The 22987-nt window shown below is 45.1% G+C and overlaps 1 protein-coding gene across 1 annotated transcript in view; it reads right to left on the bottom strand.

Moving 5' to 3' along the window:
- Nucleotides 1-17807, bottom strand: part of DENND1C (DENN domain containing 1C) — a 41244-nt gene extending 23437 nt beyond the window's left edge. Inside the window, exons 1-10 of the mRNA XM_033173749.1 lie at nt 17726-17807; nt 14236-14300; nt 9768-9811; nt 8047-8096; nt 6570-6689; nt 4620-4689; nt 4400-4480; nt 2588-2677; nt 991-1041; nt 474-584 (exon numbers count right to left, since the gene is read on the bottom strand). Of these exons, the coding sequence (XP_033029640.1) occupies nt 474-584; nt 991-1041; nt 2588-2677; nt 4400-4480; nt 4620-4689; nt 6570-6689; nt 8047-8096; nt 9768-9811; nt 14236-14300; nt 17726-17745 (702 nt within the window). The 5' untranslated portion in view covers nt 17746-17807. The remainder of the gene's footprint in view (nt 1-473; nt 585-990; nt 1042-2587; nt 2678-4399; nt 4481-4619; nt 4690-6569; nt 6690-8046; nt 8097-9767; nt 9812-14235; nt 14301-17725) is intronic.
- Nucleotides 17808-22987: the final 5180 nt, after the last annotated feature.

The raw sequence follows: 22987 nt of genomic DNA, 5'->3' as shown, positions 1-22987 counted from the left end.
GCCTTACAGGTGGATTTACTGGTAGCCCCTGTAGAAGGCTTAGCCTCGTCCTCTTCCTGAAAATTGCCAGGATTTTGACCTGAAGTTTGGGGTCTCCTCCAGATTCAAGGGGTGGGTAGGTGGGTGTCAGGTTAGCCTATTTTCCACTATGTCTATGTCACCAATGCTAGACCTCACCCTACCAGGCAGCCCACCCCCCAAACTCCCAGACCTCTGCTCCTTGCAATTTGGGGCTTGAGCCACAGGAGACCTGGCAACTCTCTCCCCCCCCCCCGAGACCTGCGACTCAGCTATACAGCTGCAAACACAACGTTTTGAGTGTGTTTTGAATGCATTCTACAAATGCGACACTAGGTGGCAATGGTGAGCTAATGGCAAATTCAATGTATATATTTTTGAACTTTTTCCTTAAAGTATTTTTTATATGTGTCTAGATTCCCCCCTCCGCCCCACAAGCATCCACTTGCCCTCACCGTGCTGAGTTTTCTGGTGGTGAGCAGGATCCGTCGCTCGTGGAGCAGGCTCGCATACAGGCGCAACATGTTGTTTGCATCCACGGCCACAACAAATTCTGTCAGGTTCCTCTGTGGGAAGGAGCCAATGTCTGGTTAGGCTTTCCAGTGCAGATTTGGCACAATGCCCCCCCCCAATTGTTCTGCCCTCTGTACTCTGTGTCACCCATGGCAGTACATTGCATCCAGCTCTCTTTACTTCATGTTCATCTTCTGTTGCCTTTGTTCTAGGACAGGCACATCCAACTCCCAAGAGACTGTGATCTACTCACAATATAAAAAGCAAGGGAACGAGGCTTGTGTGACCTAGATTACTCCACCCTGGTGGATTAAGGCTGATGATGAAGGAGACGTCATTTCCACAATTGTGATTTGTGAAAGCTGGTGTCTCTCTCTCTTTAGGAAGCAAACACTGCTCCTACAAACCACAACCACTTTTTCTCTCAAAGCTCCACGAGACACTGCAAATGTGACTTACACTTTCAGGGATGGTGGGGAGTTTGCCTTGGTCAGGGGCAATGAAATAAACCTGGAAGAGAGAAAGAAAGAGGTTGATGATGATCTGGTCCAGCTAGAAGAAGACTCCGTGAAACAAAACTTGTGGCAGTGGTCCGAGTCACACACACCCCTTATTCTTTATGCCTAGTAGCTGACTGGCCAACCAGCATATTATATCAGATCAAGCAACACGTTACATGTGGAGATTCTTGGCTGATCTCCCAATAGGATAGTCACTTGGACATTCCCAGAAAAAGGACTTTTAAAAAAGGACACAGATTTGTATAAAGGATGCATATATGCAAAACTAAATGCAAATTTAGAAAAATTCCATAATTTAAATAATCAAAGGGTATTTGGGCACCTTAAATACTGTTACAGTAAGAATTTTAAGGTCATATATATATACATATGACTTTAAAATTCTTACTGTAACAGTCTTTAAGGTCTTTATATATTCATAACTACTATATATATAAACCAAATGTCTGAAACCCCACAGATTAGGTCCTGAAACCCCACTGATTAGGTCCTGAACAAATTGACCTCAAATATTTCTCTGCAAGGTCAAAGTGGGAAATCTCCCCATTGTCTCTTTCCTCACAAATCCTGTCTTAAGGGCACATTCAAGATATGAACAGGGTGTGTGCCTGTGTCCTAGATTCAGGAATTAAGTAGTTATAATAACAAAAGAGTGGCCAAAACCCAGATAATGCAAACAGGTAACTTGCCACACAGGAGATAAACAACACACTCAGATATCTGTTGTAGACCGCCTTTTCTGTGATGTAGGTTTGATGTATGAGGGGGTGGTCTTGGGCTACACCCCTTCTGTGATGTATGTATGATGTTTCTGGGGTGGTCAATTTAAAATGTCTATATAAGGGCAGGCACACCTTTGTTCTGGGTCCTCCTCCTCTCTCCTGTGTGTGAGGGGAGCACCCTGTTGCAACAGCTTTAATAAAGATCAGGCTTACTAGCTGCGTCACTTCTCAATATTCTCTGGTTGGCCTCTATTATTTTCTCCTATGGATAGAGAACCTAAAAAGAGGACTCTATATGGGCCCTTGGGTGCCCCATAAGGGAAAAAGAGCAGTTTTTTTATTTCTTATATCAAAGACTAACACATTTATTATGGTTACAGGTAGGTAGCTCTGTTGGTCTGCCATAGTCAAAACAAAATAATTTTTTTAAAAAAATCGTGTGAAAGCTCATATCAGGAACAAACTTAGTTGGTCTCTAAGGTGCTACTGGAAGGAATTTTTTAATTTTTTAAATTTTGTTTTGACATTTATTATGAAAGAACTTTTGTGGGCTTAGATTTGTTAGTCTTTAAGGTGCCACAAGACTCAGTTGTTTTTGCTGCAAGAGACTAGCATGGCTGCTCCTCTAGGGGAAAAAATTAAATAGAAAGTGACCAGGCAAGAAAGTGACCAGGTGATTTGTGTGCCTTCTCAGTCGGCTTTCCAGATGCTAACTGCTGATGGGCAAAATCAAGGTGCCTTCCCTGCTCTCCGTTTTTAGGGTTCTTCATTCCCTGTAAAGGACACATTCCTCCGCCCCAACTCCTGACTCACTGATGCAGTCCCAGAGTCCAGATCCCTGCTCTTGTCTTGTTTGTTCGGATCCTTCTCAGTGGAAATTTTCAATTTGGTCATCTTTAGATCCTTGCAAGACAACAAGAAATGGTTAAAAACCACACACCACAACAAATTAAAGAAGATGGATGAGCCATTGTTTACATTTTTGTCTTGCAACAATAATGCAGCCCCAAAGAAACACAAGCAAACAACAAAGAACCAACCCAAGCGACGCTGATACCAAATCCTACATATATTAAGGAAAATAGAAACATCATCTCCCCACCCCACCCTCCCACCCACCCCACCCACTTCCTTCCCCCCCTCTCTCCCAAATGTCTCGACAACTAAAATTGATCTGTAAAAATGTTTTATGGAAAAATACGAGAGACATTACACACACTTTGTAAACCAATTACAGGTGGGTAACCGTGTTGGTCTGCCATAGTCGAAACAAAATAGAAAATTCTTTCCAGTAGCACCTTAGAGACCAACTGAGTTTGTTCTTGGTATGAGCTTTCGTGTGCATGCACACTTCTTCAGATACATGCACACGAAAGCTCATACCAAGAACAAACTCAGTTGGTCTCTAAGGTGCTACTGGAAAGAATTTTCTATTTTGTTTGTAAACCAAGAAAATCTTTAATAAAAAAACAATTAAAAACAACAACAATAATGCAGCCTTTTTTAAACTCCACATACTTCCACTTCCATATAATCTGGAGGCATCATAAAAAACATTTTATACCAGTTTACTAAATTGAGGAGTTCAGGGACATTGACATAGACATTGGAACAGCTGGTCTGGGCTAAGAAAGGAGAGACTGCAGCTCGAAGGAGTGATAGTTTGCAAAATGCATTTGGATATAGTGTTCTTTTTTGTATTTCTCCTACGCATGTGGGATAGGAGGTGTAAATTTCAATCTACAGATTTAATCCCCAATCCATCGCCTACAAAATGGACCCAGTGAACTCAAAAGGTGTTGAGCTTTTATGGCAAAGCTTCTTCTTCTTCTTCTTTTTTTGCAAAATCTCCCCCCTCAAAAACACACACACACCATGATGGTTTTGAGCTTTTTAAAAAGGAAATACCATCAGCTGCAAGTGTGTGTGCAGGCTAACATTACTGACAGTTATGGATAGACAAATTCTATACACTGCCTAAAATTTCCTTGACATCCATCGGATGTAAAGGACATAAACAACTACCGGTGAAGGCAGCTCTGTATAAGGAAGTGTTTAATGTTTGATTATAAATTATAAATTATGAATCTGTGGTTTTATAATTTGTTGGAAGCTGCCTAGAGTGGCTGGGGCAACCCAGTCAGATGGGCAGGGTATAAATAATACATTATTATTATTATTATTATTATTATTATTATTATTATTATTATTAGTTAAGACTCTCCTCCCATGACATTGTACTGAGGGAAACTCTCCATTTGCACATTGTATTGAGGAAAACTCTCCATTTGCACCTCTTGGAGGTGGGGAATATTCCCTCCTAATGCAAATTCCAAGTACAGAGGCAGAATTTCCCCCTGAAATGAAGTGGAAGAACAAAGATTCCAATAATTATCAGCTTCCTCACTAACTCTTTCCTGTGTATAGATGCAAGGAAGGTGGCACGCCAGGGGGTCCTGCAAATTTCAAAGGTGCCCCCCTGACTCTTGGAGTGCCCCCACCCCTCACAGGAAGCCCACACAGTTGTTTAAAGGCACTACCAGGAAAACAACAAATCATGCCAACAGGAGATTTTTGCGTATCTACAGGAGCAGATTCTTCTGTGTCAGAGAGGTGAGAACTTACAAATTCAAGGCTGATGGGGCTGCTGAGGTCAGGCACAGGATGGAGATAAAGTGCCGACAAGAACACATCCAGCTCTGTGAACTAGTGAGAGAGGAGATAAAGGCAGAGATTGGTGTCTGAATGGAAATTACTAGGAAATTGGTGTGTGTGTGTGTGGGAACAGCGCAGGCCCAGGGCAACTTGCTGGGCTCTGCGAGGAATCCAGAATTTCTGCCCTCACCTGCTGCTTGGCCAAGCTGTCTGCGATGTAGTTCAAGATCTTGTAGAAAATTTCAAACCAGGGTATGTAGCTGCAAAGAGAACCGGCGTCAGGGGCACAAATGACCAAGCAAATGCTAGGCAGCACATGCTTCATGCCAGATGCTTCCATTGTCCAGTCCCTGCCCTCCCCAGTTGGCAGGGCTGGCAAAGACCCCCCAGGCAGCCACGGCTAGTCAGAGGAATCCGTGCCGGGCTTCAAGGCATCAATGGTGCACTGACTCCATATAAGGCAACTTGATGCTGCTCTGAACATGGCTGTCGCTCAGAGGCAGAGCACATCATTTGTACCCAGTTCTGTATTTATATGGGGAAAGGGGCCGGTATGCACCATGCCCCCAACCCCCCCATCCCACCCCCATTTGCCTGCTCTCACACACAAACCCTGACACCATCCTACTACCATGGCCACTTGCCCCCCCCCACCCGATCCCACTTCCCCCTTTTCGGATGTAACATAAGCAGTCAAATACAACATTTCCTGTTTGCCTAGAGTGGACATGCAGGGGAATGTTGGTCCAGACATTTGAACTTCTTGTTACACCTGGTCTGGAGCATCTTTCCTTTGCATGTGACCAGGTACGTGGGCGTGACCCTTCCAGACCCCACAAAAGGTCCAGTCACATAGCCATCTTCCTCTTTTGATGCCTTTTTTTTCTCTTGGACTGCACTGCTGGCTCTCAGTCAGCAGCATGTGGGATGAGTTCCCATATGGGATGAACTCAGACCCTCTTCTGTAACTCTAAGCTAAAGCCTGCCTTCAGGGATCCAACTGTGAACTGAATGTGAGTAAACTTCTTATTACTTTTAAAAGAAGACTGTTGTGTCTTTATTCTTTCAGGAGGGAACCAAAGGGGTTTTCCAGGAATAATAAAACTTAAGAGATTTTAACAAATCTGCGACTAGATTCCTGCTGTGTTAAAGAGGGGGATGAACTCTGCTGTATGAATAAACTCACTAGCGTGAGTTAGGAAGGATAATATTTAATCAATACAGTGGTACCTCTAGATGCGAACGGGATCCGTTCCAGAGCCCCATTGGCATCATGAGCAGTCTGTAACCCTCAGCGCCGCTTCTGCGCACGCTCAGATCGTGATTCGGCGTGTCTGTGCATGCGCGTGACATCATTTGCTGCATCTGCACATGTGCAAACCGCCGAACCCGGAAGTAACCCATTCCGGTACGTCTGGGTTCGGCGCGTTCATAACCCATGCCGTTCGCAACCTGCAGCGAACGCAACACGAGGTATGACTGTATGTCCTCTCCTGCTACCCACAACATTCCCACATCCCTTGCCCATTTGCCTGTTGCTGCTCCCACTGCCACTGTGGCGGCAGGCATGGCCTCCAGGAGACACTTTGCCGTGACCCTTTTATGGTTGCCAAAAAAGCACCTTTGAGGAAGGTGTCTGGCAGCCGTAAAAAGGTCACACCATAGCACCTCTGTGGGATGGTGGCAGGGGGGAATAGGAGGCGCATACTGCCTCAAAAAAAGGAAGAAAGCACTGTTTGTACGTATAAGGTTCCAGAAGGGGCGGGGTGAGGGGGGTAGGTCGCCCCGGATTCCAGGGGAGCGGGGGTGACACTTGGGAAATAATGACGGCAGAACAAGAGACCAGAGGTGTGCAGGCACTTGGGAAACGTCCAGGAGACGAGGAGCCTTATGGGGGTGGAAGGCAAGAACCTTCAGTCCTGGCAACTGTTCTATAGGAGTAAGACCTTCTGGGAAGCATTGCTGAGATGTATGCCATTTCCTTGAATAAAGAGCTAACTTCACTGACAACGGACTCTGCTTCTTGGTGCTGATCTGCATCTGACTCCAGCCCTGACACCCAGTGGGCCAAAATGCTTCCCCCAGTGACATGAAAATTCCCATCAGTGAGAAGAGGCTGAGGAAGAACAAACCATCCTACCTGAGGATACACAGGCAGGTGCGGAAGGCCACGGCCAAGCGGCAGAAACCAAAGCGTTGCTTTCCGTCCATATCGGTGAGTACAAAAGTGAAATGTTGGATCGTGGGGCTCTCCTTAACCCTTAACAAAGAAGTGGGGAGACTGGGTAAGGGAGTGCCGTTTTGGAGAAAGGATCCAATAAGTTGGCTAAAGCGACAAACTGCTAATAGAGTAGCACATATGCTTTGGTAGGCAAAACCCAGTGGGATGAATGCACAAAGCAATTGTTTAAATGTCATATGAATGCAGGAGGAGATAATATTCTCCATATAGTCTGGCCAATAAGCTAAGAAAGAGGTAGCCACAGGTGTATAGCACATTTTTATGCAGAGCAAAAAAGGTGAGTGGGGAGGAAGAAGAAGAGTTTGGATTTGATATCCCGCTTTATCACTACCCGAAGGAGTCTCAAAGCGGCTAACATTCTCCTTTCCCTTCCTCCCCCACAACAAATACTCTGTGAGGTGAGTGGGGCTGAGAGACTTCAAAGAAGTGTGACCAGCCCAAGGTCACCCAGCAGCTGCATGTGGAGGAGCGGAGACGCGAACCCGGTTCACCAGATTACAAGTCAACCACTCTTAACCACTACTCCACACTGGCTCTCAGGGAAGGGGCATGATAGCATCTTATATCATTGTGCAATGTGTAAATGCTATTAATTTGTTTCTTGTTTCCAGACGGAGGCTTCCTATCACCCCCCAAAAACACAAAACGTTTCCATGCAGGTAGTTCATCACATGCAGTTCACAGCCAAAATAACAGGTGCTGTGTTGTTCAATAAAGAGATCAAAGGACATACCTGCATGTGGGAACTTCTGACCCCATAATACAGTCGTACCTCGGCTCCTGAATGCCTTGGGAGTCCAACATTCTGGCTCCTGAACAATCGAAAACCGGAAGTGAGCGTTCTGGTTTTCGAATGTTCTTTTGGAAGCCAAACATCTGACGGGGCTTCCGAGGTTTCCGATTGGCTGCAGGAGCTTCCTGCAGCCAATCAGAAGCTGCACTTTGGTTTCTGAACGTTTTGGAAGTCAAACGGACTTCCAGAACAGATTCTGTTTGACTTCCAAGGTACTACTGTAGTTGGAATGGGAGAGAATGGTTTGTCAATATGAAGCAGAGGACAAAAAGATCCCTCCAACGTGGGTAGACTTCTGCAGGTCCATATCTACAAGGGAAACTTGTTACACAAGGATTGATCCTGATCGCTGGGGTGCTGTTTCCAGCTGGGTGAAGGGAGCTACAAAGAAAGAAGGAGGGGGCTTCATGAGGGTTGCTAATTGACCAGGAGAAAAGTACTATTGTGACCAACAGCAATTTTATCTGTAGAAATAATTCTTCTTGTTGTGTGGTGCGCTGCACATCATATTGCTGCCAAAGGCACCGCTTGCAACAGTTGGTTTCAAGAGCTGGCAAGCCTAAGTTCTTGCATACCACATACCTTTCGACATCAAAGGGGAAGCAAAACTTGGGCAGCATCTGAACTGTTTCCTACAGGAAGAGAGAAGGATCCTCGGTTATTACAGCCTGAACCCAGCAGACAAACTTATAGACACCTTGAGAAAAACCTTCGGTTGGCAAGGAGGAGCCTGGTGCACGTACGGAACAATCTGAATTTACGGCACAACCCTAGGCAAATTTGCTCAGAAGTGAGCAGACCCCAGTTCCGTGGGGCTTAGTCCCAGTAGCACTGCAGCCGTGGCCTCCTTTGCAAGCTGAATGCCAATAATTTGCAAAGCATGTGGTGTTTCCTCACCTGCTTAGAACCAAGAGTGAGGGGGATCTGTTGCCCTCCAGATGTTGATGGACAGCTGCGCCCATCATCCTGGTCCACAGGACGCCCTCCAGATGTTGCTGGACTGTAAATCCCTCCCCCCCCTTGGGCTTATATGGAGTGTGTGCGCACCTATCTACCTGGCAAAGTGCCATGGGCTTTTTCCAGATACTCCACATGCGACGAACCTCCACTTCAGACTCTCCCCTCGTTACTAAGTGAATTTTTAATCAGGTGTTCTGGGTCAAATTACAATGCACCCCACCTGTCCCTCTGAGGTCCGTCTGTTATTTCAATCCCCTTTTATCTAGAATCTGGGGATCCCTTAGTAACAGGAGTTTTCCTGTCCAGCGGCCGTGGCCGGTTATATCCTCTGCTCAGGGCTTCAGGGGTTAACCTCTCCTTTGCCTACAGTTCGGGGTCTCTCCTTATTAGATCCCCTCACTATATCAGTTAGCTAAGCCCTCTTAGCAACTCTGTGGCAATACCAGGGTTTCCGCCCGCTAGCCCCTCCTGAGGGAACTCCAAGACACAAACTATCACCCGTCAGGTTAGTTTTGTCCTTTCCCTGAGTTCACCTCCTCAAGAGCCTATATAACTCGCTGGACCAAATGAACGACAATATTTTCTTAGCTCAACAATAAGAGGTCTTTATTTCTTACAGAACATAACGGTTTCAGTGTTGGTTCATAAGCTTAGTTTCATAACAGTGTAAACTCTTTCTTTCAGCAACATATACACATCTTCAACGATCCTAACCTAACCTAACCTGGCCCCACACCCTCCTTCTTCCAGTCACCACTCTCCTCACACTAAGGACTGCTCCCTCCTTTTAAAGAGCGGAATGTCCCGCCTCCCAAGGGGTATCTGCCACTCAAACTGGGGTGCCCATTAACCCCTAAAACACCATGGGTTTCTTAACATCCCTTAATTTAGATCTGATTCATTCCTCCAAAATCTCTCCTTGCCACACACACACAGTATTTCACATTTAAGTAAAGGTTGCTTATGCAGCTTTGCATTTGAACAACTTGCTTGGCAGCCATAGAAATTCCATTGTGTAAGTGATATTTCATGCAATTGGGCTGGCACAGCAGCCAGCTTGCTTTGTAGCCTGCAAATTGAGAAGTCTTCTGTGTTTCCAAGTTACTAGCCTACAAGGCAGTGTGAATGGTCTCTGTTTAATATCTTCCAATGCCTTTAGCTTCTATAAGCTGTTTAATTGCTCCCATTTTATCTTCATGCCAGGAAAAGCTTCACTTGTTTAATTTCTGTGTGTCGGGTTGTTTCCCCAAATCCAGAAGAAGGAAAAGCTGTGAGCACATGCTAGCAATGATTTTTGGAATGCAAAGTGGAGTTGGGCAGCAATTGTGCAAAGGGGGACTGACCTGGTCATCGAACTCCGGAGGGAACTGTCTAAGCACTTGAGGATCTGCACAGGGAAAGAGAGTGGAAGTCAGCATATGGAACAAAGACATAGCCCATTTCAGATGGATTTATAGGAGAGCCAAGCTTGCTTGGGACAGGCCACAGGAATCATGATTGCCACAGTTGTCCTCCTGAAGGTGACTACTTAAACATTAGGAACACAGGAAGCTGCCTTGTTACAGAGTTAGACCACTGGGCCCATCTAGCTCAGAGCTGTCTGTACCAGAGGCAGCCAACATGGTTCCTTCCAACTGTTGCTGGATTTAAGCTCCCATCATTCACCCTGACCAGGGACCAAGGTGCTGATGGAGGGCACCCTATTGGCTAGCCTTGGGTTGTCAGTGGCTCTTCCAGACTTTCAGGCAGGAGTCTTTCCCAGCTACCTGGAGATACCGGCAGACTCATCCACACTTTTGCTTGCCCCGTATTTTGATAGGATTGGATACCAATTAATTTCCCCAAGTCCGAGAGCTTTCCTCGTCGTTCCATGGCTGTGCCTTGGGGAAATCCAATTTTACCCATTGAATGAGAAGCTCAGTAAGCAAAATACCCCTTCGGCTTGTCTGCACTTCTGATGAGATCTGATTCAGCGGGTGAGATCTGATTTTTGCAAGGCACAGCCACGGAACAGCGAGAAAAGCTCTCAGACCTGGAGGAATTCATCAGTACACAATCAAAATATGGGGCAAGTGAAAGTGGGAATGAGCATTGAATCCGAGATCTGCTACATTCAAAGCAGTTGCTGTGCCTACAGCCCTTCCGCATCCACCATTGATTAGCTGAGGCCCACTTCTATAGGTTTCACTTGCTCCCACTATTGTTATTTAACAGAAACAGGACCCGTTTTCTGTCACCTGTCCCCGTGAAAGCATGGTTCCTGTTCTGTCTCATTTCTTTCAACCTCTAGAGGAGATGTTGAGAATGCATTTTTGAAAAAAAAAAAATGCAGTTATGCACACACACCTACACAAAGTTGTTAAGTTTGCAGCTCCCCACTCCCTCTTCTGGGTGGATGCATCTTGACAATAATACACACAAATGCATACTCATGGACATACAATGCCAGGATATTTATTCCCTCTGATGGTCTGCAGTGGACAGCAATGCAAAAGGTCCCAGATTCAATCCCTAATTATCTCCGGTTAAAAGGATCAGGCAAAGGAGGGCTCTCATTAGAGCAAAATGGGACAGTGCATCACCAGCCAGAGACCCCCAAGCAGACATCTCAAACTCCACCCTCCTCCAGAACCGCCCCCCCCCCCCGTCTCATGCAAATCAGAGGTTGTAAAATTAAATATTACTTTAAGCAGTTTAATGGTCTGTTCACTACCATCTCTTTGCTCCAGAAGCCCAGCGCACAACTGATTTATCAAAGAGTAAAGGAAGACAGTTACAGGTGGGTAGCCGTGTTGGTCTGCCATAGTCGAAACAAAATAGAAAATTCTTTCCAGTAGCACCTTAGAGACCAACTGAGTTTGTTCTTGGTATGAGCTTTCGTGTGCATGCATCTGAAGAAGTGTGCATGCATCTGAAGAAGTGTGCATTCACACGAAAGCTCATACCAAGAACAAATTCAGTTGGTCTCTAAGGTGCTACTGGAAAGAATTTTCTATTTTGTTTCGACTAAAGGAAGACAGTCCTTGTTATAAGAATAGGATGTTACAAAAACATCTATTTTCATTTGTGACGTGCTAGGAATAGTGCAGTTCCCCCTCCGTCTTGAGCGTAATAGAAACCCATTTGACGAAATCTGAGAGCAGAGATGCCCTAAATGAGAAACCCTCTGTACGGTGAACCATGAGGACCAGTACCTTGATTAGCTTTTGCAAGCTACATGTGGTTTAATTTTGGCCAGGACTGCCTAACTCTGAAACCGGTTTTCAGTGCTAGAAAGCACCGACAGCCGACAGAAAATGCCTCCAGGCCGAAGATGTGCGCATTTCCCTCACCACTGAAGAGGCCCAGCCCCATTGCAGCTGAGATTCGAGGCCTGGCTTCCAGGCACGTGTGAGACCCTGCACCTCAGTTGCACATGCACACAGGAAGGAAAGAACCGGAAGGGACATGATGAAAGAGTTTCATGCTGCCTCGGGCTGCCTCTGGGCAGAGACGGGGTTTCTCCCTTGCCGGCTTCCTTGAGCAGAACAGCTTAAGCGGAGACTTCCCTTTCTTATTTTTAACAACCATCCAACAGTCATTTTAAGCCATCTGGAGAAAACCACAGCGGCGAGGGGGAGGGGGCACATAAATTAAGCACTATCTCTGTCAAATAGGGACACCTGGAACTGGAAGAGGCGCAGGTGGATAGGGATACCTGTTTCCTTACGTCAGAGGTTTCCAACCTTTTTTAAAGTCCAAGGCTCCCTTGACCAAGTCCATTCTTTCTGTGGCACCCCTGTGGGGCTCAGGAGCCCAGTTATGTCACCCCTTTCCCTGCAGAGCTGGCAGCCTCTCTTCCTCTTTCAGACACCCTCCCTGGTGGAGGGTTCCCCCAGCCTCCTCCCCTCTCCCCTCTCCTTAGGAGTCCTCTGAGCAGCCACTGCTGCCGCCCCTGGTCTCTGAGCTATACCCCCACTGCCCTAAAGATTGGTGCCTCCTGGTGAGCTTATACTCTTTTATAACTGTCTAAGCCAATTGCTACTGCCATCTTTTTCAGCGCCCACTGAAAACATTATTGTTGAGGTGGCGCTGTGGGTTAAACCACAGAGTGTAGGGATTGCTGATCAGAAGGTTGGCAGTTCGAATCCCTGCGACGGGGTGAGCTCCTGTTGCTCGGTCCCTGCTCCTGCCCACCTAGCAGTTTGAAAGCATGTCAAAGTGCAAGTAGATAAATAGGTACCGCTCCAGCAGGAAGGTAAACGGTGTTTCCGTGCGCTGCTCTGGTTCACCAGAAGCGGCTTTGTCATGCTGGCCACATGACCCGGAAGCTGTCTGCGGACAAACGCTGGCTCCCTCGGCCTATAGAGCGAAATGAGCGCCGCAACCCCAGAGTCAGACACGACTGGACCTGATGGTCAGGGGTCCCTTTACATTTACCTTTTACCCAGATGCTTAGAAATGCTGGTGTGAATTTAATCTGTTTTCTTATTTTAACTTCTTGCATGTTTTAATATATTGTAATCTTCCCCCGATGTAGAAGTCAGGTGATGTAGAAATGTTATGTGAAAATAAAGAGGTGCGACATGAACACGGTTTACGCATTGGAATAACTCTTGTAGAATAATCTTAAAATAATAGCGATAAAATAATATACAAGATCGAGGTGTCACAGACTAGTGTTATATTAGTGGGTGTCAGAGTTTAGGTTGATTTACATAGTTTTCCTATACTGAATTAATGGAGAGTTGGATCAGGGAAGTCAACATCTATATAAAACTAAGTTCTTTTTTATGATTAACGGAATTATGAAATGGAACTGGTAATAACATTTTTTTTGCATTTTTTTCTTATCTTGTCCTGGTTAAGTAATAGAACTTAAGCATATTGGGAAGAAATGTATGGAGATGTTAAGAATTTTGTAATGTTTTCTCTTCTTTCTTATGTTATGTCTCTATTTTCTTTTTGTGTTAATAATGAATAAAATTGAAAATAAATTGAAAAAATAAAATAAAATAAATATATTGCAACCTTGAGGTCCATTTGTTAATTATTTTGCCGTGCCGTGCAAAGAAACACTCTGTTTTCTCCATTCTGCATCTATTACCAATCCACTGGTGCTGAGTTGTGATGAGAGAGGGGAGAAAAATTATATTTGGCCCATTTTCTCCACATTGTGCAGGATTTCATTCCACCGTGAGAGAAGTTTGTAGGAAGCGTCTTGTAAGCAACCCGAAAGTAGACAACCTCAAACCAATTCTAGCTGCTGAGCTAAGCACTTTGACTGTTGTGACTGTTTTGTACTTCCTTTGACCACCACAGATAATGGGTACCGGTAGTTTCAAAAAATGTCACTCAGCTGACAATGGCATGGGGAGGGGAGCAATGTCAAGTGATTCACTTGCAGTCCCCTCCCTGTGTTCTTCCTAAATCTGCTTTGGAGGGTCTCCCATCCCTGCAATGTTGGAGCTGGAGGGACAGGACTGGATACAGCCCCATGAGCACCACTGGATAGCTCAGTTGGCTAAAGCATGGTGCTGATAACACCAAGCTTGCAGGTTCGATCCCTGTATGGGGCAGCTGCATATTCCTGCCCCTATTCCTAGGGTATCCTAAGGTTCCCTTCCAACTCTACAATTCTATGATTTTGTGATTGTGATTTGGATGAGGTATCAGTGAGACAGAAAGGGAAAGGACTCACCTTTGACTTGGGATGGTTCTCAGCCCACTTCCCCCCAGCAAGGGCTACCTGGAGCCTCCTAAAAATCTGGCCCACTGATGCACAAACATCCCACCCCAAAAGCACCGCTTCTCTGCATCGATGAGACTCACCATCATCTGCAAGCGTTGGACAGGCAGCTTCAAAGAACAGATCAAATATTTTCCGAGGGTTTTCCCTGAGGAGAGAGAAGAGGGACCAAGGAAATCAGAGCTGGTAAGGAGAGGCAGGAAGAAGAGCTTTGAGCAGACCCATGGATTTCTTGACCAATGTTTACAAGAATGGAGAAGTCTCTCTCTCTGTATGGGCAAAGCAGCAACGAGTTTTGGCGAGATCTCATGGGGCGTACGCTGTACGAGATCTCACAATATTTTGACGAGTTCTTGTGAGCTCCAGAAGGAAACCATTGCTAATGCCCGTGCTGATTCTCCACCGGTGGCGAAGGTGGCAGGGTGGCTGGGGCACCAATGGGGTCACCGCCTCTTGGGTTTCTTGTGCCTGAGGCAGTGGCCTCACCTCACCTCATGGGCGGGCCAGGCTCCTTCTCAATTCCTCCTCCTCTCCAGCTTTCTTTCCCAGATCACCAGGACCTTAAAGCTCTCTATCACTCTCACACAAAACTTCCTTATTTTACTTATTTTAATGTATTTTAATATTTGTTGGAAGCCGCCCAGAGTGGCTGGGAAGACCCAGCCAGATGGACGGGGTACAAATAAATTATTATTATTATTATTATTATTATTATTATTATTATTATTCCTGCCTCTCATATTTCCCCTCATTCCTCCAAATGCCACTCTTACCCTCCCTTAATTCCATCTGCCCCTGCTTCTCCTTTCTCTCCCCCCACATCACCTAAGAATTAAAACCACTACACACCGAGAGACCCTTCTCCCCCTCCCCAGTCTCCCCTTAACCCCTGCAATCATTTACTACATTCACAAGCACCCCCTTTCCCCCCTTCCTCCCCACTTCTCCTTAACCCACTCCTGCCTTTAGACCCTTTGGAAACAGCCGATGGAAATAGTGTGACGATGAACTGGAGCAAACATAGTATATTCACACACACACACACTTCCTGTGATACTGAACTCAGGTGGTGAGTGCCGATAGAAATAGTGCCACTGAGAGATAAAAAGGGAGATATCTGCATGCACTGGTAAACTCCAAGGTTTGCAGAAGTATTAAAAAAAAACAAAACAGACAAACACTAAGGCACCCCTCCAAAAAGATCCCCTCCCATCCCAATGAGGACTGGCCATCCTCAAAAGCCGCAGAATGTTGCCTGTCATATTGGAAAATAAAAGCAAGATACTGGGTTTTAGGGGAAAGAGGAAGGTGTGGCAGACTGGCAAGGGCGTTGATCAGGCAGGAGGTGAGGAAATACTGGAGTACCGGTATTTTGTCACACGTCCCATGTTTGTGGGTATGCATTTTTAGTGCTGGTTCTGACCTATAAAGCCTTAAACGGCTCAGGACCTCAATACCTCAAGGACTGCCTCTTTCCATATGAACCTACCCGGACCCTGAGATCATCTTCTGAGGCCCTTCTTTGTGTGCCTCCTCCTCGAGAGGTCTGGAGGGTGGCAACACGAGAACGGGGCCTTCTCTGCAGTGGCTCCCCATCTGTGGAATGCTCTCCCCAGGGAAGTTCGCCTGGCACCTTCATTATAAACTTTTAGGCCCCAGGCAAAAACATTCCTTTTTAACCAGGCCATTGGTTGGTCTGATTTACATCCTATGCCCTTTTAAAATATGGGGTTTTCTGGGGGGGGGGGAGGTGTTATTGGGTTTTTATTTTTATTATATATATTGTGGTTTTATATTTTGATTTTGTTCTGTGAATCACCCTGAAACCGCCGGGTATAGAGCAGTGTATAAATTCAATAAATCATCATTATCATCATCTGATTCCCAACATTCTGTGACTTCAGCATGATCAAACTGAACCAAAAATGATAGAGGCAAACTTAATGCTTAATATCTGAAATCTCCAGCCTTACATTTCCATATAATATATTTTAATAATCTGAAAAGTTGGTCCCTCTCTCCATAAAGCTAACACTTCAGAGCCTACCTTCTCTCTTTCATTTCAGTTTGGTTAGTTCGTCCATTTATATCAGTTCAATAACTATTCCCAATTAGATGCAGGTTGCTGAGATTGCCATATTCTAGCATCTAGCCCACTACCTTTGCAACTTGCAAAACAGGATCTTTGTACTAGTAGTTTCTAAGCCTATATCGTCCTTATCCTCAATCACATAAAACAAAAGCAGCGTAAGGAGTTAATCTCAAAGTTTCCCCTATCAGATCTGATACACACCATTTGTCTCCAAAAATAGTGGCTATTTAGCACTTTGACTGCATGCGCAGAAGGTGTGTATTCCCTGATCAGGTATATGCATGCTTACACATGCTCATTTTATTATTTTTGCCTTACAAATAGATTTACCTTTTCCTTGCAAAATGGTGCTTATTCCTAGGTAATTCTTTTTTTTGGGGGGGGGAATCAATGAAGCAAACAATATTTTATTCCTGCGGTCATGAGGGTGCTGTGATATAAGTGAGTTTGAAATGTGAAACTGCACATGCTCAGAGTATTTGCTTTCTTAAATCAGAGTTGCCAAACTTTAGTTTGTTTTGCTCCAACATGTCAGGAATAAAGAGGCAATTGGAAGGCATGAAATGGTAGACTGGGGTGGGGCAGAAATGTTAATTGTGCCCTCGCAACTGAAGCAATAAACAAGTCTGTGTGCACCTAAGTTATTCAATAATATGCAGCCTATTTGAAGTACCTGAGCTGAATTTCATGCCAGGAATGTTGTGCCTTGGAGATACCAGACTGGATAAGATTTCTACTATTCTTCCTGGTTCTCTCTGGTTAAAAAGTGATATCAGGTACCAGAACTGGTAAAGAAAATCTGGAAAGTAGCTGCCATTCAGAACAGACAATATATCACCAGTGGCATCACCAGAAAACAAAATACTGGATGGGGCACAGAAAAAGCAAAGTGCCTTGCAGGAGATGACCTTTGTTACCATGGCCAGTTACTGAAGACAAATAAATGACTATCCTATCTGTTCCTATCCTACAGGTGTTTTCTGTGAAGTATGTCTAGGCTCTTGTAACCCAATGACTGTTGATTCTTCAAGAATCCCACCATACACAATGACCTCCTAAGACTGGAGTGGACCTCCAGATGTTGAACTCCAGTGTCCATCAACTCCTGCCAGCATGGCCACTGGCAATAATGGAATAATGATAATGGAAGCTGTAGTCTAGCAACATCTGGAGGGTCGCAGGTTGTTCACCCTGGACCTAAAAACTGTTTACAAGCCAAGAGTTTTCCATGCACGGCCATCTGGCCTGAATCAGCAATTAATTATCCCAGCAACACACAACTTGAAGAGTTGGCCCATAGCATGTCCTCCAGCATTGCAAGGTTTTTCTAGTGGGATACAACTCTCGGGTCAGTTGGAGGAGGAAAAAGTTTCAGGTAGATCCTGATTTACTTTGCTGCACAGAAGAATTAAAACCGAAGGAAAGTGAAGGCGAGCAGGCTTTGCAGACACGATGCCCCACCCTGCATCCCATGGTCTTACTTGATCCGGGATCCCATCATCCTTGGCTCATTCCATCACATGGTCATCTGCTGAAGCACCACAGTGGTCTATCTTTTCTTGCATCTGAACAAGTGGACCGAAGCCCTGAAAACTGACAAATCTCTCTAGGGCAGAGTCTGGTGCATTAAAAAGAAAAAAAGCACACACACGCAGGGCACTTCCTTTGTGGCTTTTTGTTAGAGGAAGTATGAGGCCTGTGACTGCCTTAGCTCATTGCAAGGGTGGAAGCTTGGGGGGGAGGGGCACTTGTTGCTTGAATCCTGCTCTTTTATTTTTGCTGTTTCCTTTTCCAGCTCACCTGAACCTTCAACAAAGGTTAGCGGCAGATTCCGGGAGCCGAGCAGAATTTTGGATCAATCAATCAATTTATTTATTGCATTAGCCCTGTGGCCATAGCACATAGTAAAAGATCAGGCAGTAGCCTGACACGATTATACAACAGATACAGTTAAAACAATTGGAAGTAAAATCATACTGGATAAAACAAATAAAATAAAAAGCGCTAGCGGGCGTGACGACAGTGTCCATGTTGGGAATATACATAAGACTAAGGCTAAGGGAAGTTGGCCAAAAAGGTGGTCCTGAGTTTCAAGGCCTGTAATATGTAGATGGCCACTCTACGTGAAACCAAGGGGTTGGCATCCACCAGTAGATATTTCATGCGGTCATCGTCCCTGGCGATAGTCGGTGGGATTAGAGGGATTTTGGACCAGCTTACACCTTTGACCAAAGAGAAAGGAGGAAAGGGGTGTTTCTGCTGGCAATATGGCCTTTCTCCACTCCTGCTTTTGTGGTGCTTGGAGGCATTTAGAGAGTTGCAAAAATCATCGCCTGCATCCTCTTTGGATCAGCACCATTACCTCCCCCCAGTGCTTTTGGATTGCGGACTGGGTTAGCCTTTGGTAACTGGTGGCTACTAGCTACTGCACACCCTACTTGTGTGGCTGTGAGAAAGGAGAAACAGTGTGGCTGTCTAAATGTAGCCAGCAAAAAGAAGGAAGTCCACGTTTTTGCAGCTGGCTGACAAGAAACAGCAGGGAGGTGGGGGCTGTATGCTGTTGTACGGTATGCCGATGACAACATAGTGTGTGCACACTCAGAGGATGTCCTCCAAACCATCCTAAATATCTTTGCAGAAGCTTACAAAAAGCCTGGCCTATCACTCAACATCCAAAAAACCGAAGTGCTGAGTCAACAAGCACAAAACAACCTCTCTCCAGTGCCGCAAATCCAACTCAATGGTGTAACACTGGAAAGTGTCAATCACTTCTCCTACCTGGACAGTTATCTTTCCACAAAGGCCGACATTGATGCCAAAATCCAGCATTGCCTGAGCTCTTTCTCCCAACTGAAGTGCTGTTAGAGATTTCAAATTGCCTACGTGCAGAAATTCAGCTGTCTATCTTCAAGCAATTACCAGTTGGCAGAAAGCCCAGATCTGCTCTCTCTCTAGACCCTTAGCAACGACCTGTGATTGGTCAATGAGTTCCTAAAGAGTGAGCTCTGTGTGAGAGCTTGTGTGGTAGTGTTAGGTTGGTGTGGAGAAAGTGGTCAGTGTAGGTTGATGAGAGAGAGACAGAGAGGAAAGATTTTATGTTTTGTTTCTTTTATTTGTATAGTCTGTACATAGTAACTTATGGATACTAGTTGCTTCAATAAATACTGTATATAATTATCGAAGTGAGTTGCTGAGTTCCTGCGTTGTGCTGTCCAGTTAATGCTCTACAGCCAGAAGCTTCAAGAAAACCTGCGTTTAACTCTGCTGTGTCCAGGACTACGTTATTTCCTGACACTAAATCTTAAGAAGTGCAGAGTGTGCAGAGTTTGAGGACTGGGACATTCGCAGGAAAACCAAAATGCTTGTTTACAAAGCTATTGTACTACCGGTACCAACCTTACTGTATGCTTGTGAAACATGGACCACTTATAAATGCCATCTCCAACTCCTCGAAAGATTCCATCAATGGTGTCTCTGAAAATGTTTACATATCACTTGGGAAAACAGGTGAACTAAAGTCAGTGTACTGGAAGAAGCAAAGATCATCAGTGTCAAAGCAGTGATTATTCAACATCAACTTTGTTGGACTGGTCATGTTTGGAGAGAAAGGGAGAAACGTGTTAAGAGGAAGGCATGTTTGGCAAACCCTCACCATGATCAACCCTCACCTATGTCCCCACTGTGGAAGGACGTGTGGATCCAGAACTGGCCTCCACAGTCACCTATGGACACACTGTTAAGACTGTGTTCATGGAAGACAATCTTATTTAGCTACGAGTGATTCCAGAAGAAGAAGAAGAAGAAGAAGAAGAAGAAGAAGAAGAAGAAGAAGAAGAAGAAGACTTGAGGAACTGATGAAGCTTTAATGGTGGCCCTTGTCTGTCCATTCTGTCCTGCCCAGCTTGTCAAACAAAAAGATGTGACAATTCTCCTCTTAAGTAAAATGACCTAGTAACACCTCCTGAAACTTCCTACCACAGGAAGATGTAGAGAATGTGAAATGGCATACTTAGGACCACTTGGTAACCAGCCTTTGCTCAGCTGCTTTGCTTGCTAATAGGGATGATCAGTTCATGCTTCCTCAAGGAGTCTTACTCACTAAATTAGACTTTCTCCGGACTGAGTACCGTCTCCTCCTCCTCCTCCTCCTCCTCCTCCTCCTCCTCCTCCTCCTCCTCCTTTGGCTATCACTCATAGCCGAGTAAGATTGTCTTCCATAAACACGGTTTTAACAATGAGTCTGTAAGTGACTGTGGAGGCCAGTTCTGGATCCACACGTCCTTCCACAGTGGGGACATTGGTTTCCGGGTAGGAGTTGATCACGGTGTGGATTTGCCAAGCGTGCCTTCCTCTTAGCATGTTTCTCCCTTGCGTCCTGAGTTCGAGTGTCTTCAAAGCCCATTATACCTTTGGTAAAGGCTGTTCTCCAGTTGGAGCGCTCGCAGGCAAGTGTTTTCCCAATTGTTGGTGTTTGTACCACGTTAAATTTGCCTTAAGACAGTCTTTAAACCTCTTTTGTTGACCACCAGCATTATGCTTTCCATTTTTAAGTTACTGTGTCAATTACATGTTGCAGAATATGCCCCAATAAAACATCAGTCTGGATGCGGCCGAAGAAACCTTAAGTATATTTTACTGTAGCAGTGCAGCTTGTAAAATGTTGGAAGCTGAAAATAAAATGTTGAGGACCATGTAAATTAATTGTGGGTTGAACTGGAGTGGAATTAGTTCATTTTTGGAGGTGGAACTTAAACTGGCTCCTTTTTTGAGTGAATTGGAATAGGTTCTTTTTCTTTTTTTAAAAAAGAGCTTTCCCTTGTTGTTGTTGTTGTTCAGTCGTTCAGTCGTGTCCGACTCTTCGTGACCCCATGGACCAGAGTACGCCAGGCACGCCTATCCTTCACTGCCTCTCGCAGTTTGGCCAAACTCATGTTAGTAGCTTCAAGAACACTGTCCAACCATCTCATCCTCCGTCGTCCCCTTCTCCTTGTGCCCTCCATCTTTCCCAACATCAGGGTCTTTTCTAGGGATTCTTCTCTTCTCATGAGGTGGCCAAAGTACTGGAGCCTCAACTTCAGGATCTGTCCTTCTAGTGAGCACTCAGGGCCGATTTCTTTGAGAATGGATAGGTTTGATCTTCTTGCAGTCCACGGGACTCTCAAGAGTCTCCTCCAGCACCATAATTCAAAAGCATCAATTCTTCGGCGATCAGCCTTCTTTATGGTCCAGTTCTCACTTCCGTACATTACTACTGGGAAAACCATAGCTTTAACTATACGGACTTTTGTCGGCAAGGTGATGTCTTTGCTTTTTAAGATGCTGTCTAGGTTTGTCATTGCTTTTCTCCCAAGAAGCAGGCGTCTTCTGATTTCGTGACTGCTGTCACCATCTGCAGTGATCATGGAACCCAATCATGGAGCTTTCCCTATGTTCATGGAGCTTTCCCTATGTTATCCTTAATTCTGCTGTTTCTCTTCTCCACTGACTTATTGGCAGGCAGACGAGACGCAGAATACAATGAAATTCATCAGAAAATGTGTAAACATGAGTTGGTTCCGCATCTCTTTGCAGCCTCTGGCTGTATGTATTTCGCACACTTTGCTTCTGCCTGTGATGTTGGAAAAGGGGAGGAACATGTCAGATGCCACAGCTCTCTGGAACGGCGTTAAGCTGCTGCCATCTGTGAGCAAGAGTTAGCGCACATGCTCCAAAGGGAATGTCAGGTCATGGGAACGCTTACTACATGTTGGGGCAAAATCCCAGGCCGGCTGTTGAGCAGCTCACTTCCCAGAAGCCAGGCTTATGAAAATATTTGTACTGAGAAAAAAAATACAAGCAGGGTACAAGACGCATCACAGTGGCCTAGTTCTTAGGGAGGTAGCAAACCTGTGCCAGCCTGCAGATGGGGGCTCATATATAACAGAATCCCTGCCCCCTCTATATGCAGAAAACAAGCATGTCAGGGGGAAAGGATCAGTGCCTAGCTGTCTCCTGGACATGCTAATTTGCTATGCATTGTTTTTGTTCTTTTTAAAATGGAGCTGATTTTCCACTTGCAGTTTACAGCCAGGTTAGTAATATGAGGAGGGAGAACTGGGTCAGAACTTTAGGGGTAAAAATGTTTTTAAAAATCTTTTTGAATTGAAAAACTGTCCCTTTAACTTGTGAAGGTATAAGGAGGAAACTTATAGGCAGTATTCCACACAATCCAATTGCTCACTGGGGGATAAACTTGCTCCCACCTTTTCAGTGTTATCATTTACAGGTAGGTTGCCGTGTTGGTCTGCCATAGCCAAAACAAATAATAATAATAAAAAAATTCCTTCCAGTAGCACCTTAGAGACCAACTAAGTTTGTTCTTGGTAGGAGCTTTCGTGTGTATCTGAAGAAATGTGCATGCACATGAAAGCTCATACCAAGAACAAACTTAAGGTGCTACTGGAAGGAATTTTTTAGTGTTATCATTATTATGGCTAAAGAGTACATAGGTTGGATCCCTGAAAGCAACATGCAGTTATTTAAGCACTTTAATATTTATTTGAACACTGGTGATATTTTGATGTCAAAATTGGGGTTTGGCTTTTGCTGCCCAACTCCCCATAGGACTCGGAGTGTCCTAAGACCGTGCTCAGTCAGAGAAGAATGGATGAAGAGAGGATCCAGTAGAAAGAAAGGCAGGCATTTATTTTTCTGTTGCAACAGAGTTCCCTCCCCTCCTTCCAAGGATGGAGAGACTCTGAACA

Source organism: Lacerta agilis, chromosome 16 (assembly GCF_009819535.1).
Source record: "Lacerta agilis isolate rLacAgi1 chromosome 16, rLacAgi1.pri, whole genome shotgun sequence".
Lineage (NCBI taxonomy): Eukaryota > Metazoa > Chordata > Lepidosauria > Squamata > Lacertidae > Lacerta > Lacerta agilis.
This window is presented reverse-complemented; position numbering and strand designations above follow the sequence as displayed.